Here is a 22,826-nt window from a genome sequence, read left to right on the forward strand (position 1 = left end):
GTATTTCTCTCTTCTTTAATCGCCCTTACAGAGCCAGGAAACAACATTTTACCGAACCCAGCGGCAGGTTAGCGAAACTCAAATATAGGTGGCGCGTCGAAGGCCCTGCCCTATATACCGTGCAGGGACTTGAGGAGTAGAACAACAGAGCGGCTCCTCTGTTTACCAGTTAAGCTAAAAGCAAGGTCGCGTATATCCCTGCAGTGCCTTTGAAAGGGAAGCATTTCAACTCTCGCAGTAGTGGATCTGAAAAGAACTTTTTGTGTTTTCTTCAACCCTTGTGCAGGATTAGAAACACCGACTCGGGAACATTGCCCTCGCGCGATATATTGGCCAAACCATAAACGCGCCCATTTATTGTGGCGACTGACCCTGGTGCCACGTTCGGGCTGTCGTACATTTCACGACGCAGACGCGGCTCTCCTTGGGCGACCTATTGGCTCACGGCCCCGTATCGTGTCAAAACACTTAGCTGTGCTCAACAAAACACTTTTTCTTCTATCGTCGCCACTCTGTGGGATTATGACTTACTCATAAAGGACAACATCACTGTGATACAGTCAACTCCATTTCTCAGTAAAAGCGTGCAGCGTGTTCTAAGCTGGAGCGAGTCTTGGTTGCTCAAAAGACTAAGCAATAATGAAATTACAGCAATTAAATTACTTTTTGCTGTAATGAGTAATGTAATGAATTACTTCAAGTGAGTAACTTCAAGAAAATTACTCATTACATTCCAAATTTTTCTTGATTGAAACATAGCACGTCCGCCTCCCTTACAGCAAGAAAGAAAAATTGACAAAGAAAATAAGAAAAAAATCAGGCGAAGCTTGCACTAAGCCGCACAAGGCTTGAAACAGCGAAACTGGATGATTCCAAAGACTAATGAGGTTGTTTCTAGGCCTTAGCTAGGTGATGCAGGTTGTTTCTACAGGTTTGATCGTAGCTAGGCTTTAGCTAGGTGATGCTACGTTGATTCTACGTTGATTCTCAGCGCAGAGAGGTTCGAGTTAAACCCCAGACAATCACAGACACGACACGGATGTCCAAACTCCAGAGACCGAACCTCGCGCTGAAACCAAGCGTTCGCACCTCTCATAGATCTACGGGCACGTCGTCATTGGCGTAGGCCTTCCATAATGTGGGGTCTTCTCACAACCGCAGTTGCCTTTCCCGTTCACTAGTATTCTCTCGTTGTACTTACTCGGGGTCTTCGGCTCGCCGCCGTCGTATCGCAGCCATTTGTTGGGCTAACTGCTGCCTTCTTCCTTTTGGTGGACCAGTGGTGAGTAGATGGATTTACCCAATTTCTGTGGCGCATACCCGTTTATGATGATGATAGTTTTTTGGTACGGCGGGAAAAAGGAGCGATTTTCTGAATAGTTTTGCTGTTAAAATAAAAAGACAAGTTTGAGTGTCAAACCTCAATCGTGGGAACAAGGCAGGCCTACAGGCAAGCCGCGTAGCATCCAAACTCGAAGCCTTGAATAAGGTTGCTCGAATAACTTCTGTTAAAATACTGTCAACGTAATTTTATTAGAAGAACCTGTTGCTGGGCCTGATGGTACATTGTTTAAGAGAACAATGAAAGCCAGGCTTGAAGAACGTGTACACTAGAGGGAGCATATCAAATGCAAAAACATGGTCATGATTTGTCTATGAGCGTTTATTGCTATCATGCAAAGAGGTGCCTTAATTAGAAAAATGTTCTTCTTAGAATGACTCATGCACTACACCTCCATCTGAACTTGTTAATGTACGTCTCATGCGCGTCTTGGTTTCCTTTATAAACCCTCTTGTTTAATTAAGCTCTATTGCTAGTCTTGTCGTGTGTGTTCGTGCGATTCCTTCCTTCTGCTGCAAGGCTCCAAACTAATTTGATTACTTTTCGAAAGTAATAGCAATGTAATGTTATTGCTTATGGCCAGCTGTAATTAATAACCTGACTCAATGACTTTTTTGGAGCAATTTTGCCATTTCTGTTGCACAGCGGTCAATGTCTTTAGGGCAAGAGCAGGACGGGCAGTCTTGGGATTTACCTCATTCAAGGAATTGTTCCATCACATTTATTTGCGGTGTTAAGCTATCTTAACCTTACTGTGTGAACGTGCATAGAACACAGTCAGTGACCAGCACGCCTACAGGGTAGTTCAGACAGTGCTACATGCACAGCGATTCGAGTGTTGCATTTATTGTTGTTGTTTTTTTTACATGTCTTTTAGCGGGAAATCTAACATCTGGCGAGGCCTCTCGACAGCTGGCTAGAGTTTGCGAGACCCTGTGTAGAGGCTTCCATAGAATGCTTGACACCAATGTTCGCTTTGTTATTCGAAAGTTTCGAGTATCCATACTCCGTTGGTCCCAGTGCAATCACAGCGCGGAAGGGGGCTTTTCCTTGCGCCGTGTCTTGTAGTGGGGAAGCCACATTTTCCAGCATGCTTTCGAAGGGGACGTACACCTCATGTGAGACTGAGGCATATGTCCATTGCTTTCCGCTGAAACAAAAAAAAAGGCTAAAGAAAGGGCCTGCCAAGAGTTTTACTGGTTCTTTGGAGACACTTTCACTCACGTCGCTAGACAGTGGCACAATTTCTTATTACGCCGCACATACCTCAGCAAAATCCCATCGAACTCACATTTAAATTTCACTTCTCCCTCAAGCCATCTTGCACTTGTGCGCGCTTTGTCATACATAAAGCACGTCACGTTGCCTACAGAAACTAAAAGGAAGTTGACTGAAATTTCTTAAACCATGTTTCGCGCATGCGAGGTGTATATTTTTGTTCCTTTTACTTCAACAGGAACTACAACTTCTGCCATGGCGCTCCAAAAATTCTCAAGGAAGGATGCCATGATTACTTCGGCAATAATAATAATAATAATAATAATAATAATAATAATAATAATAATAATAATAATAATAATAATAATAATAATAATAATAATAATAATAATCGCATAACACTGTCTTGCTGTGCTGTGCTCAAAACAGAAATGTGAGTTGAAGCGTAGAAATGATGGGGAATCTTGGTACAAGTGGACGAATGATGATTTTTGAAGCCGAATCTTGTACGAATTGAATAGCGCCAGATGCGAGTCGTATAGACGCGAATGTCTCTTGCTATTGGAATAGTTCACAAATGTTCGGCAGCAAGTTTTTGAGTTAACTCGAGGACGTAACAGTATGAAACGACATTCACGTCCTAGTATTTACGAATTTAGCACTGAAACCCCAAACGGAGCATTAGAAACAAATAGGCAGATTGTTGGTGCGCCGAGAACTCTCCAGAGAGCGAACGATTTTAACATGAATACCTACCAACTAGCTCAGCTCTCTGTTATTCTAAGCGAACGATGTTTGTTTAGCCGACAAAGACTGTCTCCCCAAGCAACGTAGCCTGCGCCACTGCATGAACTCTCAAGTTTTGCGCCTATGTTATGCCTGCGGGGATGAATATGTTGCACTTTTGCTCCAATTTTGTGTTTATTCAGGTGAATCTACCATATTAAATATTCGTAAAGTATTCAAAAAATATTCGCATTTACAAACAGCATGTAGTCGATTCGACGTCAACATCAAGTCTAACAGGGCACTATTCGATTCGCTATTTCAAATTTTCGAATATTTGCACAACCGTAATAGCGTGAGAGCCTATTTGAATCAACAGCTCGTGGTCACGTGACCTGATGGGAAACGTCACGAATACGTCATACCACCGCCGCACAATTTGAATAAACGGCAAGGTTCTATCTGGCGTTGCGTGTGGCGCTATTGTAGGTAGGTAGGTAAAAATCTTTATTGATTCATGAAAGAATCATCTGAGGGGGGAGTGGGGGGGGAGGAGTGGAAAGAGGACGACGATGGGCCCTCGGGCCGCTCTAGGTGGCCGGACACTTCTGTGCTTCGGCGACCCCTCCGGCCCAGCCCACTGTCCGGAGCTGTAACTCCGGTGTCGAGCTGCGCAGAGCAGCCTCCCATCGCTCCTGCTGTTCTGACCCTTGCCACGGGGGCTTAGGTTGGTCTGGGCAGTTCACAAAGACGTGACTGAAGACGGCTCTGGTGCTAGGACACAAGTTGCAATGAGGAGAAGTTTCGCCATGCGTAATAAGGGAGAGAAGGAAAGGAGTCGCGACTCTGACCGTTCGAAATCTGCGCCACGAAACCTGGTCACTTCTGGAGAGAGATTTATGTGGTGGGGGATACGTTAGGCGGGAATTTCGGTAAACGAGTGTTATGTCTTGGTAGCTGAGGAGTCGACCCCTGGCAGTGCGAAGCGAAGGCAGGTCGCTTTGAGCCCGGTCGACGAGTGCTCGGGCTTGTATGTGAGCAGCCGCATTGCCTGCATGTGTGCAGGGACCCAGAGGAGGGTAATGAGGCGATAGGGCGGAGGAGATAACCCAAGGATTCTAGCTGCCGGAGAGTGGATTCTGAGAGTGGCGAAATTACGAACTGCGGTTTTATTGTGTCTGTGTCTGTGGTTGGCTTGTCACAGCGGGGACAGTAACCTACGCTGTACCACTTCTCGGTTCTCACTATTTTTATAATGTAATGTAGCAATTGTTGGAGGTTTGACGTCTGAAAATTCCGATATCAGTATGAGGGACGCCGTAGCGGAGGGCTTCGACCACCCGGGGTTCTTTAAGGTGCACCTAATTCTAAGTACACGGACCTCTAGCATTTTTGCGTCCATCGAAATGCGGCGGCCGCCGCCGGGATTCGATCCCTCGACCTTCATGGTCAGCAGTCGAGCACCATAAACAGTAGACCAACGCTGCAGGTCACTATTTTTCTAGCATCACTACACTGTTAAAGTAGTAAAACTGATAGCGGGGCGAGTTGGTAGGTCTTCGTGGTCAAATACGTGTCCCTGTCAACTGTGCGCGCTACAAGTTTAGCCGTGCATACATTGTTAAAGCCAAGGTCGTGAGTGACGTGCCGCTGTGCCATTGACGTCATACGTCAAGTTTCTGGTCAGGTCACGTGACCTTCAGCCGCTGAGGTGCAAATTGACTCTCTCCCTAATAGCAGGGTCATAGAGGTGATAAGGACGCGCCACATTGTAGTCGAAACCGCGAATTACTGCCGTACAGCCGAAAGAGCGACGGCGCGGAGGCGGCAAGCCGTAAGTACGTCGCGGCCGGATCTTGACCAGAAAATGTGCGCAGAGGAGTCGGACAGAAAAAAAAAAGAACGGAATGCTCCGTAGGTTGGCGCAGCTCTTGCGCTCACCGTAATTACGCGAACAGCTCACACCGGATCCATCAGGCAGGCGATGCACGTCGCCGATGGGGAATTGCAGCCAACAGGGCTTAAGGCCGACGCGGGACCAGCCACAGCAGCGGCACATTCTCTCTGCACCCGAGACCTGCGGTATTTCTCAAATTGCGCGCAGTGTGAGTCTGGCCTATAGGTCGGCCCGCCAAGGACTCATTTTGGCAAACATGATAAAGGATGAGAAATTTGAACTGCAGGGACATTTGCTGGCAGGCTAGTTGGTGATGCATAGTTCATAAATAAAACTATCAAGACACAAACAAGACACATGACCGAGTGCTGCAACTAAGACACAGCACTCTGTCCTGTGTCTGCTTTGTGTGTTGTTACGGTTGAGCCATTATACCTATGAAAGACGAAAAAGATTTTTTCATAAAGATGACTTTTCATAAGACGATAAATTTTCATAAAGGTGATATTTTAATTTTCATAAAGACGACGAAGCGAAGCATGCACGAATTTATTCAAGATGGTAAACCGACTAGCCGACAAGTTCACCATAAAGATAAACATGCGAAATGTCTACGAAGAGCGGCATGTCACTTTGTCTCAATTTCTGTCTATTATTTGACGTCTTCAATTTCTCCCACCCTGCTCCCAGATATTGCACAAAGCAAGAAGGATGTTTTTGTGCAACACGCCCTTGGAGATAAAGCTGTCTTGTAGATTTCGTCGCATGAAGCGAGATAGATAGATAGATAGATATAGATAGATAGATAGATAGATAGATAGATAGATAGATAGATAGATAGATAGATAGATAGATAGATAGACAGACAGACAGACAGACAGACAGACAGACAGAGATAGATAGATAGATAGATAGATAGATAGATAGAGATAGATAGATAGATAGATAGATAGATAGATAGATAGATAGATAGATAGACAGACAGATAGGATAGATAGATAGATAGATAGATAGATAGATAGATATGATAATAGATAGATAGATAGATAGATAGATATATAGATAGATAGATAGATAGATAGATAGATAGATAGATAGACAGACAGACAGATAGACAGATAGATAGATAGATAGATAGATAGATAGATAGATGATAGATAGATAGATAGATAGATAGATAGATAGATAGATAGATAGATAGATAGATACAGACAGACAGACAGACAGAAGACTAGATAGATAGATAGACTAGATAGATAGATAGATAGATAGATAGATAGATAGATAGATAGATAGATAGATAGATAGATAGATAGATAGATAGATAGATAGATAGATCAGATAGACAGATAGATAGATAGATAGACTAGATAGATAGATAGATAGATAGATAGATAGATAGATAGATAGATAGATAGATAGATAGATAGATAGATAGATAGATAGATAGATAGATAGATAGATAGATAGATTATGTCGCACTTCTTCAGATAAGGTCCGTGAATATAGAACTGAAAAAATATAAACCGATTAGAACAGAGCGGAAAAGAACAGTCTGAAAAGAAGCTGAAGATTCAACCGAAATTGTAACGAAGAAGAATGACAACAAAATAATAAATGCTCACACTAACAGTAAGCATAGCAAATGTTAAGGGTCATTTTTGATCGGGAACAGCGGCAGGTTGGAAGCAGCGCTGGTGCTATCAATCTGAAAGTTTATGCTATTTTCTCTACATATAAGTGGGACACAGCAGCATGGCCTCGATTAATTCGCTTGCAATCCGCGCATCGTCTCTCTGACGCTTTCGGTAGCGGGGTCCGGATTCGCAAAAACGCCTTAGTATAGATTTGCTTGCAAGACAACCTACCAGCCAATACTAATGCGAAATGTGTCATTAGCGAAGGTTGGCTTGTAAACGGCAGCGTAGTTAGGATACAAAAGTTTTGTTAACTTGGCCCCAGATGACGGTGCATTCTTCGCCTCTGGCAGTTCAAGGAACGGGAGTTATGGCGATGCTTGTTCTCTTTTTTTTCTTTACCGACCCTAGCTATGCGATCCACAGGGAAGCAGAATACTTCAGAGTTATAGTGCCGCTGGACGCACGTTTAGCTAAGCATGAAGAATACACCTGCAAGAACGTTTCACTTGTTAGGCTGAACATATTTAAAACCATTGAGAGCCGATTGTTGCTTCAGTGGAGTCTCTTGCCACTATCGCTGTGTATCATTCTCAACATCGCATCACACAACTTAAACTAAATACGTGGAACATCTCAAGCTTCTTTCACTCTTGTTCCATCGAATAAATGAAACAAATACGATTAGAATATTTTTTAGTGGAACTGATATTGAATAGACGCGTAAGTACTACGGGCGCCGCCACCATGGGCTGCTAAACGGATATTTTCTTATTTTTGTATATTTCGACCTGAATTGATAAGGTCATGAAAAGTCGAATGAACCAACACAACCGTTTTCATGCGTATACGTCAATCATTTAGTTGTTAAAGTTACAAAGCGGCATTGTTAGCAGTTCAATATGGCAGCTGCTGTAGTCTATGATAGTCTATATAAGACTAAGAGCTTGTGCGCAGAATCAAACATGGACCTACAGGTGTTGCGTGCATCGTGAAGCGCGCCGCGCCAGGAGTCTGCGAAATACTGCACCTAACTAATATTGCAGAGGACGAAGGGCCCCCTGAGGGGGAAAGCGCGACGTAGATCCTTTCGAGCTGGAAACGTCTTGGAGAATATTCTCCGCTCTGTCGATGAATTTGTCTACTTTGTTTCGCCGCACGAGTGCCAGATAAAGCAGGAAGCGGAAGCTGCATTTATTTCCGTGCCTTGTTACAGCGGAAGTACCTAACAAACAAAACATTAAAGGAAATGCGACGAATGACGAATTGACCGAAACGGTACGTGTTCGCCGTGGATGGAAAGTGACGAAATGCGAATGTCGTCAGCGATTGCCTAACACCAGGCATGTCTTCATTTCACTGCTGCGTTAATTTACGCCGAGCAGCTTCATTTACTCGTGAAGCAAGGACTGTAGAAACGTTACAAAGCCTTTGCTGTAAGTGGTTATTTGCTGGTTTGCGACGCCTGCGTTGGCGTTATTATCAGTCCTAATGTTTTAGATGCATGTTGCTTCTCGGTGTAGCACGCGATAAGCGCGAATCTGCATCATCTATACGGGCCTTATGCGTCCATATGTTTAGCAGCGTGAAAAACGTGGTTTTCGTACGCTTATATTACTTGAGCCTAGGGGTGGCGAGGGCCTTTTGGATGCAAATTACGCGACTGATCAGCCTAAATTTCATTCCACATCTTGAATGGGCTTTTCTTAGCGCTCATGAAAACTGGACGAGATAAAAAGCGCACGAAGGACACACGTGCGGCGTTTATATGCGTGTTATCTTGTGCAGCTTTCAGTCGCCCTAAGAAAAGCCACTCGAGATGCCATGCCAAGAAACCCACGTTGCCATACTTTAGTACTTCGCAAAGATTTGGCCACATACATTATAAATTAACGCTCGCAGCAAAGCGCAGAGCTCGCAGAATCACTGCGCAGTCACTGGCGATAACACGAGCAAATGCGAAGACGCTATTATTTCTACAGATTGTCGCCATATGTTAATTGCTGATGCTTCTTCAGTTCCTGCCAAATTAATTGCCCTTTTTTCTGCGAATGAATCATTTAACGCGTATACTTATTTGTACGATGCTTCTACCTTTCTTCGGACGTACCTATATAGTTATTACGTTGGATTGTCCGTTACCTGTACCCCACCCTTATGCAACACCTTGAATAAAAGACGAAAGAAGGGAAATTGTTTTATAGGGGCTAATTTTTTTTCTTTTAGAATCAACGAAGTGAATCCAACGGACAGTTGGGCCAAGGAAAGCATATGAGACATTATTTGCTGTTTTTTTTAACTGTAGTGTAATAATGTGACTAATATTTATGATTAAATAATTATGATCCAGAAAACGGCAGGACGGGGAATATGGAAGCTAGCGATGAGAAATTCCGTAAACGGGAGTGGCGTGCTCGAGTGGACTTGCCTTCTTCAAGACTGGAATTGATTTCCTTAGCGCACGTTTATGATACGTCCATCATATAAAACCTAGTTTTACCTGCACCAGTTCAAACGTTGTCTACAGGATCGAATGTTCACATTGTCAAAAACGGTGTATTGGCGAAACGGGACAGCCTGTTAGACTAAACGGGCGTCGCGCGGAGACGGCGAAGAAGTTACCCAAAGCAGTGGCACAGCATTTTAATGTAGCAGGTCACAACTTCGACAATCCCAAACTTTACATACTTCAGTCAAACTTCCAGTCCCCAAGAGAGAGAAAATATACAGAGTTATACCTTATTCACAAGTTCAATACACTTTAGCCAGCAGGTATTTACGTTTCTAATGGGGCTCTTGAATCCATCCTATATATGGTACACACAACCAAAATCAATCAGAGTTAAGCCCTTCTTCTAGGAAAATCTAACCTACCAGTGTTAAGGGGTGCTTCCTCTGGCAACCACAATTCAGTGAAACGTCTGCCCCCCCCCCTCCCCCCATTTTTTCTTTCCTCACGGAATACCCCTTTCCTTTTGACTCACCCAATTCGTCACGGCGGCCTCTCCCCCACCCCCGCTTTCGCAACTGCCCTCCCCTCCTCCTTTGCTTGAATTGGAGGAGAGGGCACGAAGCATTTACACAAGAGCGCTAAGGAAATCAGTTCGAGTCTTGAAGAAGACAAGTTCACTTGTCAAAACATCGGCTCGAGCACCCACCCCCTGTTTACGGATTTTTTCGTAAATAATTATGAATAATTCGAAGGCTGTGGATTCGAATCCCAAGGACGAAAATGGTGCTTTCTCGTCCACTTTAATTAATTTCAGTTTATGTCATAAGTATTACACTACAGTTTAGCAAAAGAAACAACTAATGCCTCTTCTACTTCCCTCGGCTTAACTGTCTGTCGGATTCGCTTACCCCTAATAAAGTGACACTTAAGGAAAAAAAGAAAGCTAACCTCCCGAACTGCTGACACACGCACGCAAGGCAACCAAGAAGAATCAGAGTGGGTTCTTGTCGGTCCCTCGCAGATCGGCGGCTAATGGCTCGGAAGCATCAGTGCGCCACCATTGTCCTGGCCATGTTGGCGTTGGCTGTGGGCGAGGCGAATTTCTGGGAGAGGCCGGGCTGCCACAAAGTGGGTGAGTACGGCACATTCGCTCCCCTTTTGTTTGCACAAACTGCCTTCGCTTATCCGTAGACATTTATTCGCACCACGCAGCTCTCGGCTTTAAAGGGCCCCAAACCACTCCGAGTTCAAAGACGAGAGAGTGGGTTCTTTCTCGCCTTCACTACCCTTCCTACGTCTCCTCCTCGCCACTTATCTCTTCTTAAAACACGTGGACAATGTCAGCACTAAGCGCTGAGGCTATCAGGATTTCGCGCTTTTCGGTTACACGCTGTTATCTCCACTTGCGCGGTCGAAAACGCACAAAACAAAGTGAAATCGGTTGATGGCGCTCGATAGACAAGGCATAACGGGCGTACGACTGCATGGCAAAGCACGAGACAAGTCACAACTGATATTTCTCGTATATGGACCAATCGAGAGCTTATTCTGTCGTGACGTCTCGTGAACAGACTGCTGGCTTCACGAATTGTGCCGAAAGGATGGGAAGCGCCGAGAGATAATAACGCACTCGTTATCTGTATTTTCGAAGGTTGCTCAGGGGCCCGTGAAGAGAAGCAAGGGGAAGGTGAACATGTCCGCGATAGAGATCAGTGAAAACCCGGCTGGTACATTGGTGGTGCAGGAGAAAAAGAACTAAACAGCGTAAAACTCAAATTATTCTAGTAACAGGGGCGTACCCAGAAATCTTTTTCAGGGGGGGGGGGGTTCAACCATACTTTATGTATGTTCGTGAGTGCGTATGTATGTGCGCGTGTATATATACGCAAGCAAACCTAAAAAATTTCGGGGGGGGGGTTTGATTCCCCCCCCCCCCTGGCTACGCCCCTGTCTAGTAATATAAACAGTAGAAAATTCACCGGCGAACTTATGCTTCTTTTATATGTTTCGAAAAGCAATAAATTGAGATAGCAAGTCATTAGGCCGAATTAGAAGATTCTACTCAGATCACAGTGCCCAAGCGTACGCTCAATATCTATGATCCGTCCATCCGTACTGACGAAGTTGCTGCGCATACTCCCGCAGAGTGCTGAGTTGCGCATACGGTCCGCCATGCTGGGCGCTGAAGCGTTCTATATGCAGGGTGTTTTCTTTTAGACAATAAAGATGTCTTATAAAAGTACTATGACAGCCATGTATAGGCACCAACCTCTCCTTAAACACATTTAATAAAAAGCAGCACCTATCGTCTTCGCACTCGAACTCTATGTCGAAGCTGAAATACTTTCTCGCTGCTAGAGTTGTTTTGAGTGAGTGAATAAACTTTATTAAAAGTCCGGACGAGGCGGGGGGAAGAGGGGATTAACCCCTGTCCCGTCCCACTCTCCGTCGATGATGGCGTCAGGTGACGGCTTGAAGCCCTTGCACCCGGGCGGCATCCTCGGCTTGCCGGACGGCCCAAAGTTGGTCGGTCAGCTTGTCGCTGGTGAGTGCCGCCTCCCAGCGGCAGCGACGCCGACGCAGCCGATCCTCAGCAGTGACCACAGCCGCGGCGGCGGTCGGCCCCTGCCCTCGCGCGGTGGTAGCAATTCGCCCCTGTCTAACATGCGTCGCGAAGTGAGCGGCGGCAGCGACATTAACTCTCCCGGCACATTCCCAAAGCATGTGCCGCAGTGTGGCTCTTTCCCCGCACTCTTTACACGCGTCCGTCGGGTACAAGCTCGGATAACAGATGCGTAGGATCGCCGGGCTGGGGTAAGTGTCTGTTTGTAGTAATCTCCAAGTTACGGCCTGTCTTTTGTTTAATTTGTCGTGTGGTGGAGGGTATTTGCGTCTGTTTAGTCTGTAATGTTGTGTGATGTCGCTGAATGTGGTCAGGCGATCGCCCCACGACCATTCCGGTTGCTGTTGTGTTCTTACTCTCTCTGGGGTGGAGTCGGCCGCGGCTCGGTGAGTGAGACCTCGAGCCGCGGTATGGGCCGCCTGGTTGCCTGCAAGCGGGACGCTGGTGTGAGCCGGGGTCCACAGGAGAAAGACCGTCGCATTTTCGGTTTTTGAATGCGAGGACGGTGACGTCGGGGCCATCGTTCCTCGAAAGTCGCCGCCGTCCCTGCTTCCATAGCGAGTCTGAAGTATGCGGGCCGCCTGCCACGAGATGCGGCCGCGCGCGAAGCCACGGACGGCAGCCTGCGAGTCGCTGATCACGACCGCAGCTTCCGGTGCCGCGACCAGTGCTAGAGCGATCGCCGCCTCTTCGGCCGCCTCTATGTGTTTCGTGCGCACCGTGGCGCTCGCGATGCATTTGCCCGTGTGATTCACAACTGCGATCGCGTGAGCACACCTTCCCTCTGGGTATCGCGCGGCGTCCACGTACAACCGCCTCCTCGCTGTTGCCATACATTCTTTGCAGGTCGCTCGCTCTTTTGTTGCGGCGCCCGACGTGGTGCGTCGGGTGCATGTTCTTGGGGAGCGGCGGGACGGTGAGACGGTCGCGGACTGTGATCGGAACCATCGTCTTCTCCCCGCACTGTGCGTGGTATGTTATGCCGAGTGACTCGAGGATGCGCCTGCCCGTCTTGGACTTGGACAGTCGCTCGTATTGTGCGATGTTGTGCGCCTCGATCAGTTCGCCCAGGGTGTTGTGCAGGCCCAGCTCGAAGAACTTGTCCGTGCTCGCATTGACAGGGATGCCGACCGCCCTCTTGAACGCTTTGCGTATCATGCAGTCGATCTTGTTTCGTTCAGACGCCAGCCACTTTAGATAAGGGGCTACGAACGTTATGCGACTGATCGCGTACGCCTGTACGAGGCGGATCGCGCAACTTTCCCGCATACCGCTGCGTCTGTTCATTATGCGGCGGAGTAGTCGAATCGTGTCGTCTACTGAGCTTCTAAGTCTTCGTACCATCTCACCGTTGTGACCGTTGGCCTGCAGGTGTAGTCCCAATATCCTTATATGCTCTAACAATGCTTGTTGACTAATTTTTAATTACAGTTGTTTATATTGGAAACTTGTAGGGCGTCGCAGTTGATGGCATACCACTATATTACAACTCAAATATATGGCATGTAATTCTAGTTATTCATCATTTTTATAATGAAGTTTGATTAACTTAGCCATTCTACTGAGGTAAGCGTCTGCGGTTGTCCAATTGTCACATCTGGGCGAATTGGTGATCAGTTCATCAAGAACAGCGCGCAATTTTAAGTGAGGACAAATCGAAGAGGAAAAACATAAGACGAGTGCTGTCAACTGAAAGTTTTGTTGGGCTCTAGCACGCAGTTTCCATGTATAAATGTTACTTTTTTCAATAAGTTTTCAGTTGATAGTATGTGTTCGTTTTGTGTATTTCCTCTTCGCTTTGTGACCGTTAGAAAATTCCGCGCTGTTTTTGACAAAGTGGTCAAACATCGGCCTTCTTTGCGGCATATGCCGTCCACTGCGTTCTCTCGAACGCTGCTTTTTCACAGCGTCTTCTCGGCTTCACACGCTAATTTGAATCCGTTTACGAGCTGGAATTTACGACCCCTCGGCGGTTCCTTGTGTTTACGCTTTAGCGGAGTTAATTTCGCGTGGTCCTGGGAGAGGAAGCGGGCCGTCTACGATGGCCCGCAGGTAACCGCCATGTGTTTTAGTGCCGTGCTCATCGCGGTGCCTGTTCTTAAAACCGACCTCCTCTTCCTGGACCTGGTCACGTGATCGGAATAAGCACGCACGTACGGAGAGTGCTTACAGCTAGGTAATGTGGCAGGCTTAAAAAAAGTTTACTGTCTCGACCCGTTGGCATTCAATCTTCTCGCCATGCTGCAGTACAGAAAAGCCCGAATGTTGCCACATGTAAAATGCTTATACGTAGTCATCCGGAACATATGTGGAAAAGAAAATGAAATGTTCTTAACCTCAAATTACATAGGCCTTACTCGGGCTTTACTATCTTTTTCATTGTCAAGACCTACTTGCATTTGCCGTATATAGCATCTCAAAACCGAAAGCCTCTTACGCGGCAAACAGTACGGTGTACCTATGAACAGCATTGACGCACGGTTCAGAATACGACAAACTGCTCAGCAGATGAACAGCAGGAGTGCATCTAACTGGGCTGGTTGGTACATCATTAATAATAATTGTTAGCGTTTTACGTCCCAAAACCACGATATGATTATGAGGGACGCCGTATAGTGGAGGGCCCCGGAAGTTTCGACCATCTGGTGTTCTTTAACGTGCACCTAAATCTATAATACACCGGCCGGGAATTGGTACATCACTAAGATGGGAACAAACAGAGCTATAGAGACAGGATGTTGATAGAACATCAGCACCCTGTCTGTAGTTCCATCACGGTCCCGTGTCTTGTTCCCTTCTTAAAGATGACGAGCAAAGTGATAAGAAACAAGAACACTGGCATGCAGGAACCGGCATTTGGGCTGTATAGAACGCTGGTCCTGACAAGTTCGTTCACCGAAATGAGGCTGCTGAACCAACTAGTCTGCAAAGAAGTATTGCTGCTGCCCGAGACAGATTTTTCTCGCCCAGCATTGATTACTCAGTGCATTGAGTGTGACGGGCTGCAGTGTACAAATCGTGGTTCAGAGGATTGTATGCGTACAGCGTTTCTGCGAATCTTTCCGCTCTGGGCGGATTTATTTGACTGGTTTAGCATTTCCGGTAGTGCCACACCGCTTACGATATGGTATTGCCGTTTCGTGTGAACGTATACCACGATCCGAAAACATTTTAGCTGCACGAGTGATGAGATGTTGAGGATGGCTAATGCAGGTCTTGCAGACTGGAATGGCTACGCACCGACTGCGGCGGTACGGCATAGCCTTGCTTGCCTGTATACTTGTACGGTACGGTAAACCAGCACAGCTAAAACAGCCTGTTGCGACAGAGCGGGCAGTGCCGTACTTTCACGAGCGCGGTGTCCGCTATGCGTAAGACGTCATTTTTTGTCTGGCAAAGTACTGCCAACTGCAGGTCCAATGCACACGCACCGACGGGCCAGCAGCTCAGGCAGGTCTTGTAATGCATGGAGAATTTAACCAAGTGGTTACGTAACAGAATAGTTGCAAAGGGCAGAGGCATTCGATGATATATCAGAGTATTAGGTCATGTGGTCACTCACATAAAGTGTCCAAGATTTCTTGAACGCTGTCGTCAATTCAATGACGCACGAAGATTGTCGGATCAGAATGGGTGCACTTCGCCGAATAATTCTCAAGTTCTACACGACAAATCAATGAGTTGATTGATTGTAGTATATGCATATCGTGTGGGTTAATCTTGAAAACGCGAGGTTACTTAAAGGGACACTAAAGAGCAAAACGATTTTTCTCATATTAGTAAAGTATTCTTTCACGATACCAAAAACACCACGCTTGCTGCGAGAAGACTCTTAGTAAGCGAGAAAACGCGCAAAACGAAAATGTGGGCGGCGACGCCACCTTGAAGTTTCCGCACTATTCGCCGTGACGTCACATGTTTTGACGGCGTCTACTAGGGACTACGCAGTTCCTAATCGGTAAAAATGAAGTATATTGTATTCTGAGGGGGCCATAGACTTAACATACCAAGTTCGGAGTAATTTTGCTGAGCCAATGGCGCCAAAACAAGATAAGTACACTTTGAAATCCGTGACGTCACGCACCTATGATGGCGAAATTAACGACATCTCAGTGCACGATTTATCGATCTAAATCGATTCGTTTTTTTTTAGCGTCCCTTTAGCGAGCACTAATATGTGATCTGAAGAGGATGAGGAGGAAATGCTGGTGTAAGTTCTCTCTTGGATACACCGCAAAGAACACGGGACGCACACGAGCGGACGGGACAAGGCGCTGCCTATAACCCTGTATATTATCGAATATAGCAGCAGGGATTACTCTGCAAAATGTATGGCGGGATCATGCATGAATGGCAGGCACGTTTGGACCACAATTGCATATTTGATGAATAGCGTCTCGGCTCACTTTTATTCTGACGGCAGCGTTGCTCGTAATTATGGGCACGAATTACGCCAATACCACGCACTTCTGGCAATGCTCAATTTTTCATTATCACTGCAACACAATTTCTTCAAGCTAAGACAACTTGTGCGTCTCACACATCTGTATGGCTAATGACTATATATGGTAAATCACTTGTGCGGAATCGCGCAAGGTGGCGGAAAGGTTATAAAATGGAGAAGGGACAACCACGTGTTTGTAGCATGAAGCTAAGGGGAAATCCACACAGCTTTCTCGGTAAGTAAAGCTTTATAGCTGACGAAAGCTTCGTCCTGGTCCGGGGATCGATCCCTGGACCAACGGTCGCTTTACCAATTCGGCTAACCAGGAGGCTAGCAGTGCGAGGGCTCGACAGCTCGAGGAACATGATTCCCGACGTCATGGAGCTCGAATCATTCTAACAGCGGGAGCTGTTTAAGCTCGAGGTTGGTCCGTGAGACGTTTACAGAAAGTTCCTAAGCGCACAGGCGTGCGCACGGGGGGAGGGGGGGGGGCAATGGGGACGCCCCCCCCCCCTATTCACCTAAGAGGTGGGGGGGGGGGGGGAAAGCCGCACACATTGACATAATAGGGAGGGGGGGCGCTGGGAGGGGGGCGCAATGTCAGCGCCATACATTGACATAATTGGGAGGGGGGGGGGGGGCGCTGCGACGAACCTTCGCCCACCCACTCCTGAAGGGGAACCCTGCACACGCCTATGCCTAAGGGGGTATGCGCCGCAGAAAGTGGGTATGTGCCAAGCAGCTCCTAGCATAGCATAGCCACGCATACTATAGTATAGCAAGGGTGTGGGAGAGGTAAGTGAGTGTGAGGGGGAAGAAGAGGAGGAGGCGAGAGGGCGGAGCATGGCGTAGTCTATAGTGAAGTTTAGGAAGGGTGAGGAGGACTGATGTTAGGGTGAGTAGGGAAAGGAGGAGGTGAGGGGGTGGACATTAGCATAACCGTGTACAGCATGGCATATATAGCAAGGGGCGGCTAACGGAAGTGCGGGTGAGGGTTAGGCGGATGGAAAGGAGGAAAGAGGGCGATTATAGAAAAAGATAAAGGAAGAAAGAAACATGAAAAAAAGAAGAAATAAGCGGAAGACGAGGAAAGATCGAAAAACTCAATCTGCGTTCGCCAATTGGTGGCGCTTGCCTGCTAGCTCAGCTGTTTACTCACTTTGCACAAGCGTGTAACTGGCTTTAATTTTTTTTTTACTTGCGAACATTGCGTTTCATAAGAACCAGCACCTTAATTGCAGCACCACGCGACAGAATAAATGGTAACTTGAGAATACCAACGTACACGTCGCGTTTACAAATGTCGCGCGGCACGTGCATGAGGAGGCGCTGGGTGGGCGAATAATTGTTCGCCAAAATGGATTTCTCTTCCTCGTTATAAAACGAGTGTAGATGATACTATGCGGCGTATCAGTTTCATATACGTGAAAAAAAGCGAGCGGCGAATCGGCATCATGAATTAGCGTGTCTGGTAAGATGCAATTACTTCTATAGCCTGCTTCGACGATGTTGTGGCTTTCTTGAAGCGGCTTTTCGGAGCGGTGCAGGACACCAACGCGTTCTACAGCAATTACCCTAGCGAAGTAAAATGAAAAAAGAAAAATTGCGCGGCTTGCACTGGTAGCGCGAACCAAGAGCGTAGCTGGGCGTCCTTTGGTTGTTTCTCTTCATTATTCTCTTTCTTTGTCCCTCCCTTTCTCCATGTGTTTTCTATCTCTTTTTTGTATTTGTTTCTTTCTATTTCTTTCCTTCACTTTCTCGTTCTTTGAATCTTTTTTTTCTTTTCCTTCCATTTCTACTTTTTTCTCTCTTTCTGTCTCTTTCTTTCTCCTTCTGTCTTGCTCTCTGTTTTTGTGTTTCCTTTTTATGTCCGTCTCTTTCTATTTCTTGCGCTCTCTCCGCACTCTTTCTATCGGCCATCCGGGTTATTGCATCCCACGTCGGACAAATCGGCGGCCATGGTAGAGCGCGCGCCGGACGCACGTGTTCGGAGAGCGAAGCGAAGATGAAGATGGGCACGAGGAGAGCGCGCGCTGGCCGAGTTAACGCGTTGCACGCGCTCATGTTAGTGATATCTGTCGAGCCGAATCGGGGGCTTGCCGAGCTTAAGCAGCCCCGCTGTTAAGCAATATTTTTAAGCCTTGCGATTGGGCCTCTCTAAAGGGAATTCTCGTTCTCAATGTCCTCCTGCGGAAACGGAGACATCAACTTCCCAGAATTTTCATCACCTTGGTCGGCCTCTGTTACATTTTCTTAGTAATTATTCTCGATCAGATGAAGTTTCAGCAAAAGATTGACTTCAGTTTCATTTTTCAGCCGTATTCAGACCGCGCACGCGTTTGCCAAGAAATCGGCATGGCGTTTCATTCGGTTTCATACGGCCACGCGCATTCTGTCGTAATTTCTATGCAGCGTTCGCCGAAGGGCGGACCAGAACATATGCACTCGCCCACACGCGGGCACAGCGCTGACATTAAACAATTTTTATTAAGTCGAAAGCTTTGCATGTCTCATGCGAAGGTGGCCTTTGACGAAACCACGGCGAAGGCGCGTAACGGTACAAAAAATATCGTGTGACCTCTCAAGCGTGGCTCGAGGCGCTGCGATCTGAGCGTTCACATCGTCTTTGCGGCGTAGGTGGGACTCGGCCTAAGCGTACGCACGGCTATGGAGGAAAAGGCGCGCTGTGGAAGACGACGCTGAGCCAGGAAAGTAGGCCGGAGAGTTATGCAACGCCAGAGGAGCCCCGACAAGCACAAAATGTGGTGCGACGGGCCAAACGGCTCTTTGGATTCTGACATGATGTTTCTATCCGTCACCACTAAGGCTTTTGCCGTCGAGTAGCCTTTGCAAGAGACCCTTGACATTTTCTTGTGCCCATATTGAAAGAAACAGATAAGCACCACGCACCGAACTCAAACGTAAAGCTGGCGATCAAGCAATCAATCAATTAATTCTATTGGTACATCTTGAGTGAAGGTGGTAGAGTACAGGGAAACGCGAGAGATAAGAAAAGGCGCACTGGACACACAGGAGCCAGTCTGTCCAACGACCCTCCGTTTGCCCAAGTACAAGGAAGTTGTAAAATATATGGCAAACAGGAAAGCCGACACAGACTTTGGAACACAAACAGACGTTTATTAGCGTCCGCATGAGCCCAGAACGTAAAAATGGCTCCTGGGTTCCTGGTAGAACGCGCTCACGCGGACGCTAATAACGTATGTTTCTGTTCCAAAGTCCGTGTGGGCTTTCCTGTTTGCCATATATTTTACAGCTCTCTTGTACTTGGGCAAACGGAGGGTCGTTGGACAGACTTGCTCCTGTGCGTCCAGTGTGCCTTTTTTTATCTCTCGCTTTTGCATTACTCTACCACCTTCACTCAAGATGTACCAATACAATTGATTGATTGATTGATTGATTGATTGATTGATTGATTGATTGATTGATTGATTGATTGATTGATTGATTGATTGATTGATTGATTGATTGATTGATTGATTGATTGATTGATTGATAAGCCCACATCGCCACCAAGGGCAAAGCCAGGGCCAGAAAAAAAAGTTCTTTCTGCCGACATGCGATGCTTTCGATGCACCAGTAAAGGTCACCACGCAAGAGATTGCTGGCGGAGAATTGCCTGCTTTGGCTGCAACGGTCGTCATGCGTCCAGTATCTGCTAACCAGATAGGCTGATGCGAAAGCAGCGTGAAGACGTCAAAGTGACCGGTGAGATCTCCAGACCTGTGAACGAAAAAACGCTGATTACCATGAAAAAGCGTGGGTGGACCTTTCAGGGGAGCACGGAGCCCTCATCATCAAAGGCATTTGACCCCCGAGTAATGGACATGACCACCCGACCTGACACTCATCGGCAGGGAAAAAGGAAGACTCCAGCGATATGAGACCCGACTCAGAGATCGTGTTCGAACACGCAAAAGTCAGAGGCTAGAGCCTGCCTTCCATGCTAACCACAAGCGAAGCATCCAGGAGAGCAATGATGCGCTGAGTGAAGTCCAGAGAAGCTTGACTGAGGAGACCACTTCGGTGGAAACCAATACGGCCAAGCGGCGATTGAAGTTTCGCGAGGAGCAGACTGCTCGTGAGCGGGAGCACACGGACCATGCAGTTATGCTGAAGGAGCTTCAATGCCTGCTTTCTGAGGAGCGAACTTTTCGTGAGAGGATAATCTTGAGAAAGTCATGAGGGAAGCTGCTCAGGCACACGTGGCGGAGGAGTACGAGCCCAAAATACAGAACTTGACTGAGGAGCTGGACGAGGTGCGCAAGCGGCAGCTTGTGTCGGAGGAGAAGCTCAGACTGATCTTCCCCCTGCTGCTCAAGATACAGCAGTTGGGCATGGAACAATGCGAGGCTGAGTTGGAGCAACAAAACAGACAGTGGAGCACCAGCAGACGATAAGACGATAAATGGGTAGCCTGGAGAATCGTCTGAAGGAGTTGCCTCAGGCAGGAAGAACACATGACTGGTTGCGCATGCAAGAGTGTGCTGCCATCCAGCAGACTCGAGAGCGTCTCTCACTGCTCACCCAAGAAGAAGCATGCTCATCAAATACTGCGAGCATCGGTGCCAAGGCTGCCGAGCTGCCTTTTCAGGCCAGAAAACCTAAACGTGAGGACATTGCTCGACCGTTTCGGCGAGAGGCGCCTGGTACTGAAACAATCGAAGCAGCATGTGCTGAGAGCCCTGTGGACCTGCTCGCCAACATCCGCGAGCTTGCAGGAGAGGACGTCCTCAGTCTCCCCGCCAAGTGGCGAGAGAAGCTTCGAGAAGTGAAGGGTTAGCTCGAAAAGTAGAAGGCTGACGAAGACACCTCAAGGCCATATCGAAGAAACGGAAGCATGAACGCGTACAGAGGCCTTTCGGAGAACGCAACACCGAAAGCGCCTGACTGTACAGACTAGACACCACTGCGCGGCCGGGAATATGTTGAATTTCCCCCTTTCGGCCCACAAGAAGAAGACGAGTTTTGTGCTACCGAGCGCGTGAGCTCGTTCGACCAGGGTCGAAGCCATTTTTAAGTTCTGGGCTCATGCGGACGCTAATAAACGTCTGCCTGAGTTCCTAAGTCCGTGTCGGCTGTCCTGTTTGCCATATATCAAGGAATATGGACTTATTGGTCTCAAGTGTACGAACCTTGATGATTGCCTGTTCCCGAGGGGTTGTGCTGCTCGGCGTGACCAGGCCCATCGAGCCCTACTTACTTTCTTAAAAAGTACCGATTTGGCCTCGCGCGTATAGACAATTTTCCTTGTGACCACTTATTCGTGTTTACGTCTGTGTTATTTGTTTTTTTTTCTTACCTATTTTCTTTCCTTTTTCTTTCCCCCCTATCTTCCTTTCCCCAATGTTTCCCCTTTCCCAAATGAGCAGGCAGGCGTTGTGCCCCTTTAGGTGGCAGTTGTCAGCCTGTTCCCTCCCTATTTCCTCTGTGTCTTCGTGTTTTCTATGTATTCAAACCAAATAAATAAATAAATATTTTACAGGAGCTTTTGCATTTCACCGCAATTGAAATTGGGCCATCGTGGCCGGGAATCGAACCCGCGTTCACCTGCTTAGCAGCGCAAGTCGACAGCCGCTAAGCCACGGCGGTGGGTAAATATATAATCGCGATGGCAGGTTTCCTGTTAAGCGGCTGACGCCACCTTTACGTGTCATCATGGTTCGTGGTATTCACGATGCAAATTATATGCGCGGCATTCTGAAACTTGGTCTTGGAGAACTCAGCTAACGTCTAAAAAGGGTTCATCTAAGGCACCAGTTGCGATATTAACTTTTGTTTTGTTCCTGGGGAGTCACCAAAACGCGCAGCTTCAGGCGTGTGAGAAGAAATAGCCGGCGTGAATACATCTCCGCTCCAGGAAAAAAAAAAACATGGTTCAGCTTGCGCAAGCTGAAGAAGGCCGACAAGGCTTGCCTTGAAGGCGACCACTGCAGACAGTTCTGCCACGCCGGCGCACAAAGGAGCAGATTAGATTAAGTTTTGATTCCGGTCGCATCGTGAGAGAGGAATCAGAGCGCCAGGAAGGATTCAGAGTTTACCGTTGCTTTTGAATATGAATGACCCGGCTAGCATTTCATCTATGTTGTTTAAAAATGCAGCGTTCATCCTGTGTCTGTCTCTCTTGTCATTTCATTTCGCGCTGTTTTTGACTATAAAACCGCAGGTACTACGAGTTCGCGTCAGATGCGGCACGGATGTTAGACTAACGAAACACGCTTGCGCAAATGTGACGTCAAAATGGGCGCCGGTAAAGGCTGAAAGCAGTGCAGACGGAATGGTTAAGAGCCGGATGCGTTCGCAGAAACAGCCGAGCGCTTTGGCAAGTATGAGGCTCGAGTGTGCGAGACCCGCGGTTGAGCAACGTGTTCAGTCTTGGCCACGGACTGGGTCAATAAATGAGCATTCTTATCAAGCATTCCGACTAAATTGGCACGTTGTATTGAAGTTGCGAAACCAGAACCGCTGT

The 22,826-nt window shown here is 47.2% G+C and overlaps 1 protein-coding gene across 1 annotated transcript in view; it reads left to right on the forward strand.

Annotated features, from left to right (window-relative positions):
- Positions 1-22,826, forward strand: part of LOC119401293 (ras guanyl-releasing protein 3) — a 232,595-nt gene that overhangs the window by 188,840 nt on the left and 20,929 nt on the right. Inside the window, exon 15 of the mRNA XM_049418737.1 lies at positions 10,294-10,404. Coding sequence (XP_049274694.1) covers positions 10,294-10,404 — 111 coding nt within the window. The remainder of the gene's footprint in view (positions 1-10,293; positions 10,405-22,826) is intronic.

This window comes from Rhipicephalus sanguineus, chromosome 8 (genome assembly GCF_013339695.2).
Source record: "Rhipicephalus sanguineus isolate Rsan-2018 chromosome 8, BIME_Rsan_1.4, whole genome shotgun sequence".
NCBI lineage: Eukaryota > Metazoa > Arthropoda > Arachnida > Ixodida > Ixodidae > Rhipicephalus > Rhipicephalus sanguineus.